Source organism: Candoia aspera, chromosome 12 (assembly GCF_035149785.1).
Source record: "Candoia aspera isolate rCanAsp1 chromosome 12, rCanAsp1.hap2, whole genome shotgun sequence".
NCBI lineage: Eukaryota > Metazoa > Chordata > Lepidosauria > Squamata > Boidae > Candoia > Candoia aspera.
In genome coordinates, this window is record NC_086164.1 from 1534983 (window position 1) to 1553561 (window position 18579).

The following is an 18579-nucleotide window of genomic DNA, read 5'->3' on the forward strand; positions in this document are numbered from 1 at the left end:
CTTCCCTGTCCAGCATTAGTTGATTCTGCAAGCTTTTTCTGAAGAAGAGGAGGAGGAGGAGGAGGAGGAGGAGGAAGAAAGGAAGGAAGGAAGGAAGGAAGGAAGGAAGGAAGGAAGGAAGGAAGAAAGAATATATCTTCCGTTCCATTGCACTTCCAGAACTCAAGGTGGCATAAAACGGACACCCAACAGGAGTGCAGCAAGCAGAGCAAAGCAGGAGCAGAGCCTGAACTCCCCCCCGCCGCGCCCAAACCACCCCGTTTGCTCAGGAGGAGGAAATCTAAGTCGCGTTCCGACGGCCTGTCCGAGGCCCGGGGGCTCCGCGCTCTGAAGGGCCGGGCGGGGGAGCAGCGACCCCTGAGCCCGCCGCCGCCAGGTAGCCGTGCCACGCTTTCTTCCTGCCAAAGGAGGCGGGAAGGGTGCCCGGGAAGAGGGCAGAGATGGGGGCGGGGAGAGACCCCGCTGCTGCTGCTGCCGCCGCCGGCCGGGCCGCTCCGCTTTGCAAGCCTGCGGGGCGACCCTTGCAAGGCGGCGCCCGCGAGCGCCTCCGCTCGGCTCGCACCACAACTCCCGGCAGCCCCTGCGGCGGCGGCAGCCGGCCCGCGCGCGGGGCCGCTGGGAGCTGTAGTTCGGCGGGCGCCGGCTCCCCTGCGCGGCGGAAAGGTGAGCGCGAGCGGCGCGGGCCGGGGCGGCGGGCGGGCGCCCCCCAAGGACGGCGGGGGCCCCGGCCGCGGCGCCCCCGCCCTGGGAGGGGGCCCGGGGCCGGGCGAGGCCGCTCCCGCCCTCGGAGCCGCCGCCCCGCCGGGGCGCGGGGGGCGGCGGGCCCGCCGGGCGGGGAGGATGGGCTCTGGAGTGGCGGGGGGCGGGTCCGGGGCGGGGGGCGGGGCGGGCGGGGCCTCTCCGGAGCCCCCCCAGCCTGCTTCTCCCGCCGCTCCCCCTCGCAGGGCCCGTTGCAGCTGAGGCCGCCCGTCCGCCGCCGCCGCCGCCGCCGCCGCGGGATCCGCGCCATGGCCCACTCGCCGGTGGCCGTGCAGGTGCCCGGCATGCAGGTGAGCGGGGCCGCGCCGGGGAGGGGGGCCTGCCCAGCGGGGTCCCTGCCCTGGCGGGGGCGGGGGTCCCAGGCCGGGGGCGGGGCCCCTGGGCGCGCGGGCGGGCCGCCGGGCCGGGGTGGGCAGGGGCCCGGGACGAGCCGCCCGGTCACCGACGGGTCTTCGCAGGGGGGTCCTGATGCGCCTCCCTGACCCCCGGGCTGCGCCGGGTCCCCCGGGGGCGCCGTGGCAAAGCCCGATGCCCAGGAAAGCGGTGCGCGGCCGTAACGCCGGGCGGGCGCGGGGAGGATTGCCGGCCCGTTCGTGGCCCCCAGCCCGGCGGGTCTGCTGGGACGGGATGTTTTTCTCTCTCGGTGTGTTTCTGACCTGGCAGAGTCGGCGCTTCCTCCCAAACGAAACGAAACAGAAGGTGGCCCGCAGGGTGTATTTGACCGATGGGGACCCCCTTTTAGGCTCCGTTCTTTATTTCCAAATCTAACCAAATAAACCTCTTTCCTTTTCTCTAATGCCACCAAAGGGCTGATGAGCAAAAAGGAACCTAAACGGATGCGTAGAAACTCTCCTGAAAGTGCTTTAATGCAGTTCAGAAGTTCGTGTTTTTCCGAGGCAGATCATTTTTGATCTTCTGCAGAACTTGTTACTGACCAGGCATCATAGCTTTCTCAGAAGGTGTAACTTCAAAACTTGGGTGTTAAAAGGTTGTTTAAATCTTTTAATGTCATGTTTCAGTCTTGTTATCCTTAATTTAGTCCATCTTCCTTTGCATATTATTATTATAAAACAGGCTCCAAAGTATATGCAAGAAAGAGTGGGGATTTCTTCTCATCCTGTTTCGCTTTTGCGTGCAGTGCAAAACCAAACGTATTTATTAGTTTGTTTAGAAGCCTTTTATACGGCTTTAATCCACAGGACTCTAAGTGATGCACAGTTGTTAACAATTGTTTATAATAAGGCAGGAAAGAAACTATCACCATCCCAGCCAGCTGGGGTGGGGTGGGGTGGGGAATGATGAGAGGACATTTAGACACTTCCAGGTCATAGAGTCTTCACTGAACATGGCATATCAGGATGAGGCCTCGTCACACGTTCTCACCTCTCTCTTCTCTCCCCGCCCCCCAAGCTTTTGTGTTCCAGCTCACTTCCTCATCCAGTAAATGATAACTTGCTACTTGCCAAACCAGGTGGCTTGTGTTCAGATGAGGCCCAGAAACCTTAGAGGTGGTCTGTTTAAACCATCAAGGCCAAGGACCTGCTCTGTGCAGAAACCCTAAGTGAACCATCCCTGACCTGCTTCTGCTTGAGCACATCCCGTGAAGGGAAATCCATGATCTTTCTGGATAGTCAGCTCCACTATCAGACTGTTAGGAAGTTGCTGCTGTTCTTCAGAATATTCACTTGGAATCTGCTTACCTGTCCCTTAAGGCTATTATTCCGGGTCCTGCATTCTCGGGTGGTAGAGAGCAGGATTTGATGTTCTTTGTGACATCCTGATAGCTGCTGTTAGATCCCTCTTTGTTCTCCTCTTCTTCAGGTTAAACCTTTCTAGTGTGTTCATTCTGTCTTATTTTCCAGTTTCCTGGTCATTCTCTCTGTCCTTTTCTGAACCTACTCCAGTCTGCCTGAATCCTTAATGTGTGTGTGTGTGTGTTGCTGAAAACCGAACACAGTGATCAACATGGAGTCTGATTAATGCAGCGTAAAGGGTGACTTCCTGTGTTTTGAAAACTGTTCTTCTGTTGATGCAGTCTAAAATACCATTTGCCTTTTTGCAGCCACACCACATTACTTCCTCATACTCCACTTGCAATCTTCCCCTGTTCCTAGACATTCTTCACAAGCGCTGTCTGGTATGGTGTCCTTTGTTCTCTACCTGTGCATTTGATTTTCAGTTTCGTAACTTGGAACATTGTTAAATTTCATCTTGGTAGTTTCAGCCCATTTCTCTACTAATCTGTCAAGATCATTCTGAATTTTATTGCAATTGTTTAAGATACTGGTTACCGCCCTCAGTTTTGTGTTTATCTGCACGTATGATTAACATGCTCCCCCCGCTGCCTCCGTGTGATGTATAAAAATGTACATGGCCCAGGACTTAATCTTCTGGTATCCCACATGGTACCTCCCTCCAGTTTGATGAGGAACCATTAATGAAGGATATTCTTTGAATATGCTTTTTGAGCTAGCTTTGTATCCACTTAATTGTCACACCATCCAGCCCATACTTATTTCGTTTGATAACCACAGTGATGCTGTATATTTTGTCAAATGTTTTGTTCCAATGAAGGTATGTCACGACTAAGGCAATTGTGGCACAATCTGCTGCGGCAGATTAGCCTGTCAAGATCTGTTCTTAACAAACCCATGTTGTTGTTTGCAAGGACACTTCCTAGTCAGATAGATCGACAGATTGATCATTTGATGATCTGCTCTAGACCCTTCCTATGCATTGGAGTACCAAGGACAACATTTGTCCTCCTCCTGCAAAGGCAGAGTAAAAATGGCTGATCCAAACGCAGGAGCAAGCCACATACTGCTGCAAATCAGGAAGTGGATAAGTGAAACCACATTTGTTTTGGTATTTCATGTGAATCGACCAAACATCAGTGTATCAGCTGTTCTGAGAATAGATGGGAACCTTAAGGGCAACTTGCCTGTTGAGATTTAAAATCTTGGTTTGGGTCTCCTGTTCTCAACAGCCTAATGTTGTTTTGAAAAGAATATTATTTCTGGGATTTTGGAAGTCACGGTATCTTCTTGGTGAATGGGACAGCTCTCCCCTATTAGCCACAGTATATTTGATGAATGTTATCTATGCCTTATGGTATCTTCCGCCGTGTTCCTTGCCACCGTGAGCTTGCCACAGACTTATCACTGCAGTGCTTCCAGGAAGTGTAGACCTATTTAGCTCTTTCTTTGTTCTGAGCAGCATGCCCTAAAAGCCAAATGCTGAGAAAAGGCCTGCTGGTTTTTCTCCTCTTAAGAATTGGTGCCTTTGAAGCTGCTGATTAGAAGCGATGGCATTGAGTGCACAGGTCTGCTCGGATTCCATGAACGCCTAGCGCTGAAGAACTTTTCGCTTGACGTGAGAGGAATCAGGAGGCTCAGGAGCAAAGACAGGGAACTAGTTGTTGAAGCAGACATTTCTGTTGCGGCTTGCTGTTGAACATTAAAGCCTTTAGTTCTAAGGGGCACCGTGAGCCTTCAGGGAGCGAGCTGTTGTTTGTGTCATGGCTATATTTACATCCATGTCTTAACTTGTAGACTGGTTGGTTCAAGTTGGGACAGGTTGGTCTCTGCTCCTCCACCCATGTTATTGGGGTTAATCCTGGTTGTATACGTTGAGTTTTGCACAGCTTAGCTTTGGCTTCAACACTCCACCTCTCCACCAGGCATAAGCTACCTAGTGCCCTGCAGATGTTTTGGCCTGCATCTGCCCCAGTTCTACACTTCCAGTTGGCTGAGCTGATGTAACTTGAAACATGTCCAAAGTGTCTGGAGTGCACCAAGTGGCAAACTTTGGTTTATCAGTGTAGGAGAAATGGAGAATAATGTAGGGCTTCCTGGTCTTTAATCAAGATAACTTTAATGTATCTTGATTAAAAGCTCTTCTGGGGCTCAGTTCATCTTATATTAGTGCTATATAAATCTCTTTTCAAAGTGTGCAGTGTACAGCGTTAGCCAAGTAATTCAATTTAACTATGTATTTGTAAACTTAAAATGTACACTGAGGAATATGGGAGCTTGACATAGGCAAAGTTACTTGATCAGGGAGTACTTTTAAGCTGACCGTATTTTTCTCCTGAAACTTGCTTCCCCTCCAAATGCATTGCATATATATCTCTAATCAGATATGTAACTCAACTAATTTTTTAATGTATAGGAAAATCAATAGCCCGTTACAAGTTCTAATAGCTTAAAAGATTGTGGCAGAATAGCCTCTTGAAAAAAGAGTGTGTAAAGCAAAAAAAGTACCCCATATTCCTCAGTTTAACTCCTAGACTTGCCAGTGAGTAAATATCAGCAAGTTCAAAGAACCCCTTTGATGGTCAGATTTTAAAAATCCGATTTTCTGTTTTCCCCAAAGTCTTTTCCCTTTTGAATTATTTTTATTCTCGGGCTCTTCTGAATTCCTGGAATAACTTTGTCGGTTCCCTTAAAGCACTCTGCTGTACTATTAAGATAATAAAAATACTATTAATAAGACATCTCCTTTTTGTTGCCGTTAGATCCTTAATTCATATTAGATAGGATTATGTTTAAAAGGAAAGCGGATGATATAAACAAACATTTCTTTCAACTATTTAAATTGCTCCTCGTGCCATCTTTCTTCCTCCACGCTCCTAATAAAGAAGGGGATCGTTATATGATTAAAAGAAGGGAAGGGATTTGCCCACTTCTAATTATTACCATTACTGAAGCCTGTTCAGTTATCCTGTTACTTTGTTCTGGATGGTGTTGAAGTCCATGTGGCTTGTTTCCCGGAAGTGTAAACTGATCTGCAGTTCAATATACATTAATAGTTTCATGGAAGTTAGCCCTGCAGGAAAAATGTGAGTGTGCAGACATTTGGACTTTCAACCTGTACCGTGTGCCTTGAAACAGAAGTGATCACAAAACAGGTTGCTGTTTCATTTCTTTCATGTATTGATTGAAAACATTTCTATTTCCTGTTGGTGGAGATGATTAGTTACATTCAAAAGTCTCGTTTAGTTGCCTCCATTGTTGACCTTCCAGGTAATTTCAGTGAAAAAGAGTGGGTCATGTCAAAGTTACATGCCTTCTGAAGACAAGACAGAATTTTGCTGGATCTTATCAAGAGCTCAGCACCCAGGATCTCTCTCTCAAATTTGCAGCAGGAAGAGATCCAGAATTTGCAGCCTTATTGATCCTTTCTTGACAAATGTGAGCAGACCTTCCCATTTGGAGGGGGTTGAGGGCGTTCAGCCGCAGGAAAATAAAAGGTTGAGTGGACCTGATACTGGGTGACCTAATCTGGGCACCTTTAGATACAAAGCCTTCAGCTCCCAGACTGCTCATCAGTGGCCGTACTGGGGACTGAATTCTGCAACCACATCTTAGTGGGCATCCTGGTAGGATAAGATTCTCTAGCTCAGTGTTTCTCAGCCTTGCTGGCTGGGGAATTCTGGGAGTTGAAGTCCACATGTCTTAAAGTTGCCAAGGTTGAGAAACACTGAGCTGGCTCCTTTTCCTGGGTTGAAGCTAGATGAACAGTCTTTATTCTTTAGCAATAACACTCCAGTTCAGATCCTGACATCGCTGGCCCCCTGCAGAAAAATTGGAGTCTGACCAGCAATCCTGTCATTTGTAAAAAAAATAATTCTGGGGTAGAATTCACAGCTCAGCTGGTTCTTCAAGTTTGACTGGAGTTTAAATTAGCCAACAGATTAAAACAGCAACAACAACAATATACTCTTATTTTGGCCAATTGGAATTCAAAGCTGGATCTGGGTGTTAAAGAATAGTTTGGCAGAGCACTATTTTAAAATCTGTTTTCAAACTGCGTTGTATGGTAGTTATTAAGAAATTGGTCACATGCATACACCTTCAGGAACAATTTTTAAAAATTACTTTAAAAACATTCACATGAAGCATAATGTATTGGCATTACCATGAGTATTAACGTAATTAAATAATGTTGGAAATTATTGTTTAGTTACGACTCCTAAATCTTGTGGAGTCCTTATGGCAGTTTACAGACATACAAATAAATTGAATGAAGAAGATTTTAAATGAAATAAGGATCACTACTTTCAGCGCCTCTTTCTCCATTTTTGTAGACTTGAAAAGTAACAGAAGTAATGTTGATTGTATTTATCTTATAAGTGGTAAAATCAGAGAAGATAATTGGATGTTTCCTGTTCTCTCTTAAATGAGCACTCATGCTAAATAACAAAAATGCTTTCTTAGAACTGGATCCCATTAAAACCCATTAACAGTGGAAAGCAAAATAGTGTCTTGACAGTTCCTGAAAAATCCAACTGGGTGAGAAATCCATATTTCTTTAAGCTTGCAGTCTCTGGACCTGGCTTCAATGAAGGACAATGATTTGTTGTACATTTTATAACAGCAAGATTCTTCTTGTTGTTCTAGCTTTGTTGTCATCTTGATCAAGCTTTGTCAGGAAAAGAAACCCTTTTCCTCTTGAGTTCCAGATTATTTTGCATTTGTAACAGGGAGGATCAAACACTGTTGATTAAAGTGTGTCTTCACAAAAGACAGAGCTTGGAAAACATAAAGCCTTGTTCTTGACTTGAAGCTCACCCTGAAAAGCAGCTTTATGTTCCGGTTTGGCCTCTGAAGCAGCCAGTCTTGATGTTAGTTTTGATGGATGGATCTGTAATCCTTGTTAGCATGTTAAATTTCAGAGCCCAAATTAATTTTGCGTAGGCTGTGCAGTTACAGCTAACAATCCTCCTGTTTTGAGGGCCAGAGGAGGACTTTGTGTGCATGTCAGACTTCCGCTTTTTAAAATGTAAGAGCTTTAAACAAGTTGATGTGACTTAGTGAAGCTATTCGGCTACTTTGCACAGGGCAACAGCAACAACATAAATGATCTAGTTAATACTGAAGATTTCATAAGTGACTCAGACGGTGCATGGGCACTGAAATTCAAGAGCTGGTTCACACAGCATGCGAAAAAGGACCAAGGCGGGGCTTGGCAATTGCTGGTTCATCGTATTGGGGTAGTCCATCCATTGCACGAACCAGACCACCGCGTTCGGACATCATGGGATCTGGACGTTGCATGGTAAGGGAATGGAGGCGTTGTGTTTGTCAAGTAGAGATCAGAACCCGGCTACCCCGTCAGTGCTTAACAATTATGGGGGCCCGCAGACAAACACACTTTTAACATTTCACACACACTTATGCTCTGAGGAAGGCAAGACCTCCATCTCCTGCCACAGTTCTCTCCTGGGTTTTTTTCTCTGTCCCGGTGAAGAGAGTCCATCCTGACCGTGGCAACAAGCCTGGGCTCGGTTTTGCTGCAACCGTGTGGACCATTCACCCTTGCCAGTTGCTGTCGGTTTGCCCTCCTCTCTCCAGTGCCTTTGGAGAGACATGACTATATGTGCAAAGTTGCACAGTTAGCACAAACAGACTCCCCCCTTGGTTCTGGGGTAGCTGCTAGATACCCACCAGAATTGAAATGAAGGCCCAACTGCACTTGCCTTTGGGAAAATCTCAGCTTTGAACAGTCTACGGGGGAAGTCACCGATTGGTTTTACATGGGAAAAAGCTTGGAAAGTGTCTCCATTTAGAGTTCCATGCAGTCAGGCCCGAAAGACATTTCCAACATGAACCAATGAAAGTAAAATGGCAAGTGTGTACAAAGGACAGGAAGTCATTTCCCTGTTGTGCGTCACACCGCACCATACTTAAATTCCTCACGGTTGTAGTAATAATGTGCCTTCCTTGCCTGCTCATTGTTTGGGGGTGGAGACAGATGTTTGACTCACCTCCTCAGCTCATGTCTGTGTCTCCGGTGTAGGTTCTCCTTGCAGCACAAACAAAGAGCTCTCTGTATACCTGGAGAGTACACAGGGGAACTTCTGAAGTTCTTCTGTTAGCAAGCAGACTTTTTCAGTGGAGAATGTGGGCGTGCCACATGCAGACAGAGACTCTTACGAGGGGTGGGAAGCCCCAGACTAGAACTCCCCCCTTACTGGTTGTGGTGGGACAGGTGCCATCAACCATCTTGCTTTCTCACTCATTTTGACGGTTCTCTCAGAATCCGGAGTGCATTGGGAACTATAAGAATGCAGATTTGGGCTGTCGTTGGTTCCAGGATCCAGCCTGTGCTGAATGCCTGGTTAGTTAACGTGGTTGTGTTCCCATGTTTCTTTCAACCGAAGGGATCTTTGCATACAGCTGCTGTTGCTCTTTTAAACAGGATTTTCAGTGGCGGCATTCTAAAAATACATCAAGTTCTGGAAAATCCTGCCTGATTCCCAAATGCCTGGAACCAGGAGCACTGACACCTCTTTGCTTACTTCTGAAGGAGAAAAAAAAGGAGGGGGGTGATGGCTTGAAGGAATGTGCTTGTTTTCCAAATGTGATTCGTAAGAACGTCTTGATAGTCTTGCAATCGCGTCTTTGTGCCTGCTGGGCAGCCTTGTCCAGTTGTGCTGAGCGAAAGCCGAATGTAGAAATGGAAAGTTCCATGAGGATGTTGAGCTTTTCCAGTGCAAAAGGAAGGCCGTCTGTGTAATTATCAGCTGGTTTCTGAAGAGAAACAATTAGGCAAGTGGGAAACATTGCACAACTGTGGCTGCTTATACTTGAAAAGGACAGTTTAGAAATGTTCCAGGAAGAGGCTCTTTTCAGCCGGGCTGAGATTCCTGAGGCTTGGTGGAGGCCCTGAGCTGCAGGACATCAAGGCCCATCTTCCGATCGTCAGTAGAGCCCCGTTCCTCAACCTGACGCCTTCTAGATAGAGTAGACTAGAGCCTTCCTGGTCCCTGGCTAGTACCTTAGACCAGGGTTCCTCAACCTCAGCAACTCTAAGCTGTGTGGACTTCAACTCCCAGAATTCTGGCTGGGGAATTCTGGGAGTTGACGTCCACACAGCTTAGAGTTGCCAAGGTTGAGGAACCCTGCCTTAGACTCAAAGAGCAACTGGAGCTTACCGGAAGTAGGCTTAACTAACAGTAGTAGCCCCTGAATTCACCTGGGCTCCCTGGGTGGCCATCATGACCTTTTATCCTAGTCTTGGATGACTCGGAGCACGACCTTAAGCGTAGGCGACTGGTCCCCCAACACATTTTGCCCAGAACCGTGACCTTAAAGTCTGCCTCAGGATCCCTTTTGGCTGAGCCGGATGCCCTGCTCTTTTCTCCCATGGGAGGGCACGGAGGGCCATCTTCCATCGGCATGCTGTGCGGCTGTGTGCTTGTGCTTTGTAGTCATCTACTCAGAATTCTAAGGCAGAACTTTAATACATGCCTCCTGGGTTTGGAGACAGCGATCACCCACACACAGTTCACGGTACATCACGGCTTCGATGGCCATCCAAAGGGTTTCTTTGCATTCTGCTTTTCTGGAATACCGATGAGGCTTTTCACAATCTTCTCCAACTGCTCCTTTCCTTTCAACTCCTGGCTGGGGAATTCTGGGAGTTGAAGTTCACACATCTTAAAGTTGCCAAGTTTGAAAAACACTGGTTTAAGCCATTAATTAATTGAAGTTTGTGTGAGGGGGGTCCACTGAAACTCTATGAAGGTGTGACGTGGTCCCTGCATTGCCAATTTCTGGCCTAGTGGCTGCCACAGAGAAATATTCCATGCACAGAGTGACAGGAAGCCACCTGCTACCCCCTCTCACACAAAAGGTCCCCCCACCTTGCTTTCTTTTGTCCTTTTCCTGGGCAAGTGAGTCTTAGTTGCCACCACCCACCATTTTTATTCTGAGGCATTCCTGGAAATGAACGAGATGGCCAAGGCTGGTGCTTTGCCTTGCCGTTGGCCAGCTTTACCTTTGGTTAATTAAAGCATACTTTCTAAATGTTAAAAAGCCAGGTGGAGCCGGAATTGCGGTAGGTGTCAAGGAAGTCTGCAGGCAGTAGGCACCATTGGTGCCGTGTCGGGGATCCAGATATTCCAGCCACCTCAGTGGCTAATTAGAGAGAACCAATTAAAAGAGGAATTTGTGTGCTGACACTCAGAAAGAGAAATTGAAGACATTTCTTACCACGCTCTCTGGAAGTCTCACACTTCATCCTCCATTCTAAGGCGTACTTACACCTGTGCTCCAAATTTCTATTGAATAAAAAGTGAAACTGTTGAAAAATGTGCCACCACAGCCTTGGATACAAACTGTGAGATTGGGCACAAAATTGGCCAAGGATTTGGAATATCTTCCATGCAGAGTTTCAGGAAGAACCCCTCTTATTTCTACTGCAACTGACATTGCAGTTGAAATGGTGATGCTGGTCTCTTTAACCTGGCTTGAAGTCAGAGGGGTGTCTTTAAATGCTGTGTTTGCACCTCTGCTTGACTCTTTCCAGAATCACAGAGCAGATCCTGAGGAGCTTTTCACCAAACTGGAGCGCATTGGGAAGGGCTCCTTCGGGGAAGTCTTCAAAGGCATCGATAACCGGACACAGCACGTGGTTGCTATTAAAATCATCGACCTTGAGGAAGCTGAGGATGAAATTGAAGACATCCAGCAGGAGATCACAGTTCTCAGCCAGTGCGACAGTCCTTACGTCACAAAATATTATGGCTCCTATTTGAAGGTAATGGAGACCTTTGTTCCGTCCTCCTAGGACTTGGATGGTTTTGCAAGGCAGGGGCAAAATTGGTGTCTCCAGGAGCACGTGTAGTATGGAAACCAGTGGTAGCGTTTACCTTTTCTCAGTCACGTTTTGGGGCGAGCACAAATACTTCACCCTCTGACTTGGCAAACCTTTTCTGTCCACCTCTGGAACAAACTCACCCTATTTTATTCCAGATAAGGACTAAACATGCACGTTTCAGTTCAGACACAATCTGTCCAAAATCAGCTCTTCCCCGTATGGAACAGTTTACGTATGAACTCCTAATGTAGACCATCACAGTCCCAAATATTCCACAGGAGTTGCAATATAAAGGGTTTTTCTTTAATGCCTTTAAGTTGTGTCGTAGTCCACAAAGCATAACCAGAATTGCAACAGATTTCTGCTAAGGATTCAAGACTTTGCGACGGCAAAGAATCAAATGGAGGAGTCTTGTAGCACCTTTTCCGACTAACAAACTTATTCAAAGGCACATGCTTTTGGGTAAACCATAGACTGGCACATCTCTTCTCCTCCAGAGACTAAGTGTGTCCTCATTCAACCTGTATTATACATTCTTGGCCTGCAAGAGTTCGCCAAGTATCTTGCTGGATGCCAAGGTGCAAATGATACACGCCCAGTTACAGTTTATACTGGCATATTCTCTGAGACATTGGAAGAACATAGTATTTTGCTGCCCAAGGCTTTCTAAATCACACCGTACCAAGCAAAGGTATCTGTGTAACCACAACCATGTAATCGGATGAATGGTTATTACACGTCTTTCTTACTAGCACAGATGAGCTTTATGGAAGGTGCTAAAAGTAGCAAGTACCTGCCCTCCCAATTTCCAGCCACTGGAACAAACTCGCAGAGGGTAAATGCAACATGTGATCTTCTAACAAAGGGTACTCTGTCCAGGAGCTGGTCTTAGATCCACCACTTCATGCCTCAGTCCGCAGTGCCCAGATTTCCATCTGCGTTCAGGAACTGCTGTCTGGTTAAAACTCATCTGTAGATGGGATTCCTGTTCAGAAATTGCCCCAAATCGTCCATTAGGCTTCACTTGTTGGCTGCAGGGAGCGAGCAGCACAAAGGAAGGGTGGGCCTTTCTAGTAACCGGGGGAGGGGGGCAGCCTTTTCAGCCACAGGGAGCTCACGGAGTGGTGTCTGCTGGGGCCACGCAGGCTCCCAGTGGCCTCTCCTCCTCCTAAGCACTCGATTGGCAGCCTCTTGACTAGGGAAGGTTGGCAACCCCCAAATATGAGCTGTGGGTTGTTTACCCAGATGTTGGACAGATTTTTAGCTTAGGACTTAAGTCACCCTTTCTGATACATAGATTGCTTCCTCTGTAAATGGAAAGTGGGAAGCTGATAAGCTCACAGTTATAAATATCACAGTTGGCTGCTGATGTAAATATCTTGAGTGATGAAACTCTTGTGATCACAGCATTGTTTGAAAAGATGAAAGTACCTTACTATTACAAATAATCAGGAGTCACAGAGCAACTTTCTGAAACGTACACAAATGTTTCCTTCAAGCTGGCTCATCAGGTGACAGAGAACTCAAAAATCAGCTAAAATATCTTGTGGTTCTTCTAAAAACACCCAGTATAATTATAAAATATACAATATAACCAGTAAAATGTTCCACTACAAATAGCCACCACTTTCTAAAAGTGGTAGCAAAGAACATGTAACTGGCACTTAAAGCATTAAGAACAACTGAACAGTAGTAAGAATAAAAGTGGAGTAGCAAAACTAACATGGAAATAAAAGGATCTTCAGTTTTGGTGAAGTGGCCCAAAGAGGAGCCCAACCCTATTTTAGCTGGCAAGCAATTTCAAAGTATGCCATTCCATTTCCTGGATCTCCCCAGGTTGCACCAGGAGCAAGCCTTGGACACTGGTCTTAATTTTTGGCCAGAGACTGTCTGGGAGCTTTTCAGGGCCGCTGGCAAGGTTTTGAGCCAAGTTAAGCCCAGAAACAGGAGCAGATTGTTAACAGAACTGATAGAAGATTGGAATGAAATCCTCTAACTTTGAAGCAGGAGAGGAGATCTGATTGTCACCACTCGGATCAGCTGGCTGACTGTCTTCAGAAGCAGCCTTCACCCAGAGCTTTATGGTAGCACAGTCTATTGATAGCAGAGTTTGGATGCTGGAGGCCAGGTGGGCTTTCTCTGGGCAGGTTGAGTTTCAGCCAGCAGAGCCCCTCAAAGTAATAGCACCCGCCCTTATAGCCTTTGCCATCTGAGTGTCCGGAGGGGTGATGGGTCTCGGACAGCCTAAAATATTTCTTTAAAAATCCCAACCTTTCCGTCTTCTTGTCTGTGAAGATCTCAGGTTGTAGAGAAGAACTTTGCTTGCAAGATATTCTTGACTTTGAGTCAACAGCTGCTTCGGTAGAGAAAATAATTTGCAGCAAAGGTGTCATAATATGTCTGCCCTCACCCATCAGCTGCTTTGTAATGTAGTCACTTTTATACCAGTCTAACAGTAAATATTGTTCCAGTAACCTTATCACCTTGCTGTAATTACAGGGCACGCCTGCAAAGATTCTATATAAGCAGAGTACAAACAGCCAACTAACTAACTGAATTAGGCTAACTATATAATTATTTCTTTTAGTTGCTGTCTGGACTGTAGGTTATAGCCTTTTGAAACTTAACTTTTTTCAGCTATTCTTTAAAATTTTCATAAGAGCTTCAAAAAAGGCTTGTTGGCTCTCCCAGAATGTTGAATAATGCTTTAGGAAATTGCATTTCATGAAACTATCACAAACTGAGAATGGTTAGTCAACGCTATGAAGCAAGTGAACATCCTGATGCCAGAAATTTTACCAGCATACATGTTAAAGATAGTAATTTGCTTACTCGGATTCCAGTGGAATTAATTTCTTTTTTACACATTAAAACAGGACTGGTTTAACCTGCTTAGAAATCACGACTTTCTTATTTAGGAAGTATGATGAATGACATTAGGACAGTTTGATCCTGGTACAGGGCATATAGTGGGATGCTTGGATCACGGTGCATTGCAGTGTATAAAGGAAATGAACTGGGGGGGTGGGATTCTGTGGCCAAATAAGTGAATTGTTGATTATGCTTTTGTGATTATGGCTACGGTATATAAGCAGGGAGCAAGCCCCACCCTCACCAGCACTGACGATGCTACCTAGTTGGGTAGTGAAACGTCTGCAAACAGACAACCAAGCTCAGAGAGCACCAAGGACCCCACCGTCCATTCTTTCTATGGCGTGGTGGATCTTTTGTCCCATCCTTCTCCAACTTAGTGCTAGTTCCAGATCTGTTAGAACTGTAACTCCCCAAATTCCACACTGCTCCTACCCCTTTTTCTACTTTCCCTGATTCCCCCCTATTAAGGATGCAAGTTTTGCTTGTCTGCAGACTTCACAATAAAATCCAGAGAAATCAGAAGGAAAAAGCTAATTCTTCACCTGCATTCCCTTTTAGGGCACAAAGTTGTGGATAATAATGGAATATTTAGGTGGGGGATCGGCCCTGGATTTGGTAAGTGTTCCAGCTACTTTATGGGTTTGTTGGTTGGTTTATTTTTATTTATTTATTTCATAAATTTATTCACTGCCCATCTTTCCCCGACGGTTTCTGTTGTCAGCTTTCCCATTTTTACCGATGGTGCCGTTTCATAATTCCCAAGTGGCTAGTCAGCCCATTCACTCTTTGTAGCCTTTTCAGTGAAGATGCTTGTGACTTCAGGCACTCTAAATATAATCAGTGCCTGAGTAAAGCAGGTCATTTCCAAGTCTGTGCTGCACTAAAAGGTACATCTGATTATTTGCACGTAGTCCCAAAGTTTGGATTCTGGAAACGCCCTTTCTTTAATGCTAGATTAATGCTAGATTTCAATAGCATATCACTGTCCAGAGTTTCGTGTCACTTTCCTCAGATTATGATACCTTTAGGGAGAGCTCTTTTAACGTTTCTAGTACATCATGAGGTCCCATCAGTAATAAGCATCTGTCTGCAGCTGAGGCTCAAGAGGGTGTGGATTTTGACTGAGATTCCCTAGCGACTCAGTCCTCGGGCAGGGACTGGGATTCCTTAGTCCAAGTCAAACAGGTTTTCCGTTGGCGCAGACTTTTCTGCAGGACCCTCCCGTTGACACAGGGACTTTGGCGTGTCCCTGTATGTAGAGGAACATGAGTGCAGTTCCTCGGGCTCAGGCCATAAATAAAGCTACGTTAGAATAAAGAGTACATTGCTTGACTTTTTAGGAAGGGGAAGCCTTGCTGTAATGAAAAACAAGCCAGTGCAGTTATTAACTGAAAGGTGGGCTTTTTTTTTTTTTTGATCAGCTTTCAGCACACACAGATGTTTCTGTTGGAAAGAGATCTGGAGAGAATGCTGTGGAAGCAAGCACAGTTAATATTTAGCACTAGAACTGAGCCGGCTTTTCCATTTTGGGTTTCCGTAAATTTAAACCGTGAAAGGGCCTATTGCTTGTGACAAATGCGGCGTTCACGATGGGTGCAGCTTAGGAGGGGCTGAAAAAGCAGAGGGCTGTGAGTGTGATGAATGGTCTTCCCTTATCCCCCCAGTCCAGCTTCACCACAGGCCTCGGTGGGGGACCCACCCTTTTCCTCTAAGATAATTCGGCTACAGTAGTTGCGTTTAGGAGATCCTGAAATAATATGAGCGTGGTTTGAGCCCTGCTTCTGTCTCCACAGAATTTCCGCATCTGCTTATGCGTAGCCTAGCTTTGCTGGTGCAGGCCTTCCAGCATGCAGCCCAGTTCAGCCCCAGGCTTCTGCCTTTTGTGGCTCTCAGCTGGCATCTGGGAAAGCAGAGAGCTCCTCACATAGGCTAGAGGAACTGATGTCAAGAGAGCAGAAGGCTACCCACCTCTCCCTGCAATGCCAGGGGATCATTTCTTCAATGGGCAGGATCTGGCAGGCGCCACAGAGCAATCCCCTGAACTCCAAGAATACTACTGTGGTGGTCTCTGTTCTGCTACTGGTGCTTCTGGTGGGGTTCACTGCCAAGAGAAGTTCACTGGGGGGCAGAAGTGCTTGATGGCGACGGATCCTCACCTGGAAGTCTACTAAGAGACTGTATTTTGTGCTAGTGCGAAGCATTGCACATGGGTAGTGTGTTGAGCTGTCCACACTTAGGCGCTTCCCCAGTCTTGACAAGTTCAGATGTTTCCTTGGTAATGAAGTCAGAAACAAAGAGGAAGACATGAGTTGGGGGGGGGGACATGTTCACAATACTCAGATCCATTTTCGATAAATTGCCTACCCCTCTTTCCAGATACCTTTAGTAACCCAGCATTTTTGTTGAACAGCCGTTTCTCTGTTGAAATGGAACACCTATTTTGAATCTTTTCATTGCCCTAAGACCTTTTTTTGTAAAACAAAACAGGTGTTTCAGAATCAACATGAATGCACTTTAAGGCCAGGGCTTGGGTTTCGTTAAAGTTTATAAAATGTGGTTATTCCCTCAAGCTTCGTGCTGGCCCGTTTGACGAGTTCCAGATTGCTACAATGCTAAAGGAGATCCTGAAAGGTCTCGACTATCTGCATTCAGAAAAGAAAATCCACAGAGATATCAAAGGTGTGTAGAAACAGTGGGAGAAGAAGACTTCTTCAGATTCAAGTTTCTTCCGCTGTTAAATTAAGTTTTCTTCCTTTTTCCTCCCTCCCAGCTGCCAATGTGTTGTTGTCTGAGCAAGGAGATGTAAAGCTTGCAGATTTTGGAGTTGCCGGGCAACTGACTGACACACAAATTAAGAGGAACACTTTTGTAGGCACACCATTCTGGATGGCCCCCGAAGTCATTCAGCAGTCGGCCTACGACTCAAAAGTAAGGGAAGGGTTTGTTCCCTCTATATAGGAACCCTGGAAGATGTCCACGGGTATAACTCTGCCCTGGGGCTCCAGGGGCAGAATCCTGGCTCATGCTGCAGTGAGATGTGTTGTGTCTTTCAAGCCTTAAGAGGGAATTCCTAGCCCTGACGCTTGCTGATGGGATTGAGGCCGCGTGCCGAATAACCGGGCGGCTCCCTCGAGGGCCAAGGAAGCCCTGGTACCTGTTCCATCTTCTGTCTTAGCTCTCACATTCAGTGAGGTCCAACTTTTTTTGCTCTTCATGCCTTAAAGCCTTTATAAAAAGAACTCTTGGCCCTTTTCCAGAAAACCCAGTCCAGTACAGAACCAAGGGGACACTCTGCTGGCTTAACACAGAGCAGTTCTGCCTGTGTGGTGCGATGGACATTCCTCTTCCTCCACGGGAAAGTTGCAATAGTGCATTTTCCAGGCTTCACATAACCTGATTGTGCCCGTCCGCTTGGTTTGTTCTTCCCCTGGAGCACGCCCTTCCACAATTCACCGTAAGCCTGACTGCCAAGGGGATAAACTGAAAGTTGTTTGTACGTAGCAGAGTTTAAAGGTGCACCTGAAACTCGAAAGAGCATTTTGCCGTGCCTTGTCCCACAGCACCACCAGCCCGTGTGGCACATCCTTTCAGTTCAGTTTAAAACCTGCAGTTTGTGATGTGGGAATCCTTGACCTTGTTCAAAATGGGCGCTCTGTCCTTTCCCTGCAGGCTGATATCTGGTCCCTTGGAATCACTGCGATCGAACTGGCCAAAGGGGAGCCTCCCAACTCGGACATGCACCCGATGCGAGTCCTCTTTCTCATTCCCAAAAATAACGCCCCCACCCTCACTGGAGACTTCAGCAAGCCCTTTAAAGAGTTCATTGACGCCTGTCTGAATAAGGACCCGACGTTTGTGAGTGCGCTTTCTGCTGCTACCGGTGCTTGACTCTGGAGGGAGGGTCACCGTGTGGGCGCCTTCTAAGAAAGGGCTGGACGTGGCACGCGTCACTCATCGTGCCTGCAGGATTCTGAGGGATGCGGTCTCCCTCTCCTTGCCCCAAATGCAGCAGGATAAGTTCAGGCATTTTGATATTCTGTGGCTTGATCTAGGCTGCTTCAAACCACAGGATGTTTGGAGCCTGGTAAAGAACGAGTCAGAGAACGATTGAGGCTTAACTGAGTCAGATTCTAGATGAAACATGCAATGAAGGTTTTGCAGTGACTATTGTTCGATTTATACTTAAACTCACCTCCCACTCAGAACCTGATATGGGTGGACCAGCTGTTGCGGATCACAGGAGAACATCTGTTGACCCAGTGGATGCCAGTGAAGGAACATTAAAGGGTTTAGTTCTACTCATTGCTGTTGGGGAAGTTCATGTTCGGGCAGAAAAAGATT

The 18579-nt window shown here is 46.8% G+C and overlaps 2 protein-coding genes across 4 annotated transcripts in view; one reads left to right on the forward strand and one right to left on the reverse strand.

Moving 5' to 3' along the window:
* Positions 1–280: 280 nt before the first annotated feature.
* Positions 281–1009, reverse strand: LOC134504500 (proline-rich protein 2-like). Its single transcript, XM_063313747.1, has 2 exons — positions 486–1009; positions 281–398 (listed from the first exon to the last, which is right to left on the reverse strand). The coding sequence occupies exons 1-2, from the start codon at positions 1007–1009 to the stop codon at positions 281–283; spliced, it is 642 nt and encodes a 213-aa protein (XP_063169817.1).
* Positions 355–18579, forward strand: part of STK26 (serine/threonine kinase 26) — a 393767-nt gene continuing 375542 nt past the window's right edge. For 2 of the 3 annotated variants that reach the window (XR_010068638.1, XM_063313311.1), the window contains exons 1-7: positions 355–376; positions 945–1049; positions 11074–11304; positions 14797–14853; positions 16809–16917; positions 17009–17166; positions 17908–18093. Coding sequence is in view for 2 of the 3 variants with exons in the window: in XM_063313311.1 (XP_063169381.1) it covers positions 1008–1049; positions 11074–11304; positions 14797–14853; positions 16809–16917; positions 17009–17166; positions 17908–18093 (783 nt within the window). In the remaining variant the exon portion in view is untranslated. Of the gene's footprint in view, positions 377–594; positions 664–944; positions 1050–11073; positions 11305–14796; positions 14854–16808; positions 16918–17008; positions 17167–17907; positions 18094–18579 lie in introns of those variants that run through there. The other variant, XM_063313312.1, reaches the window with a different exon arrangement.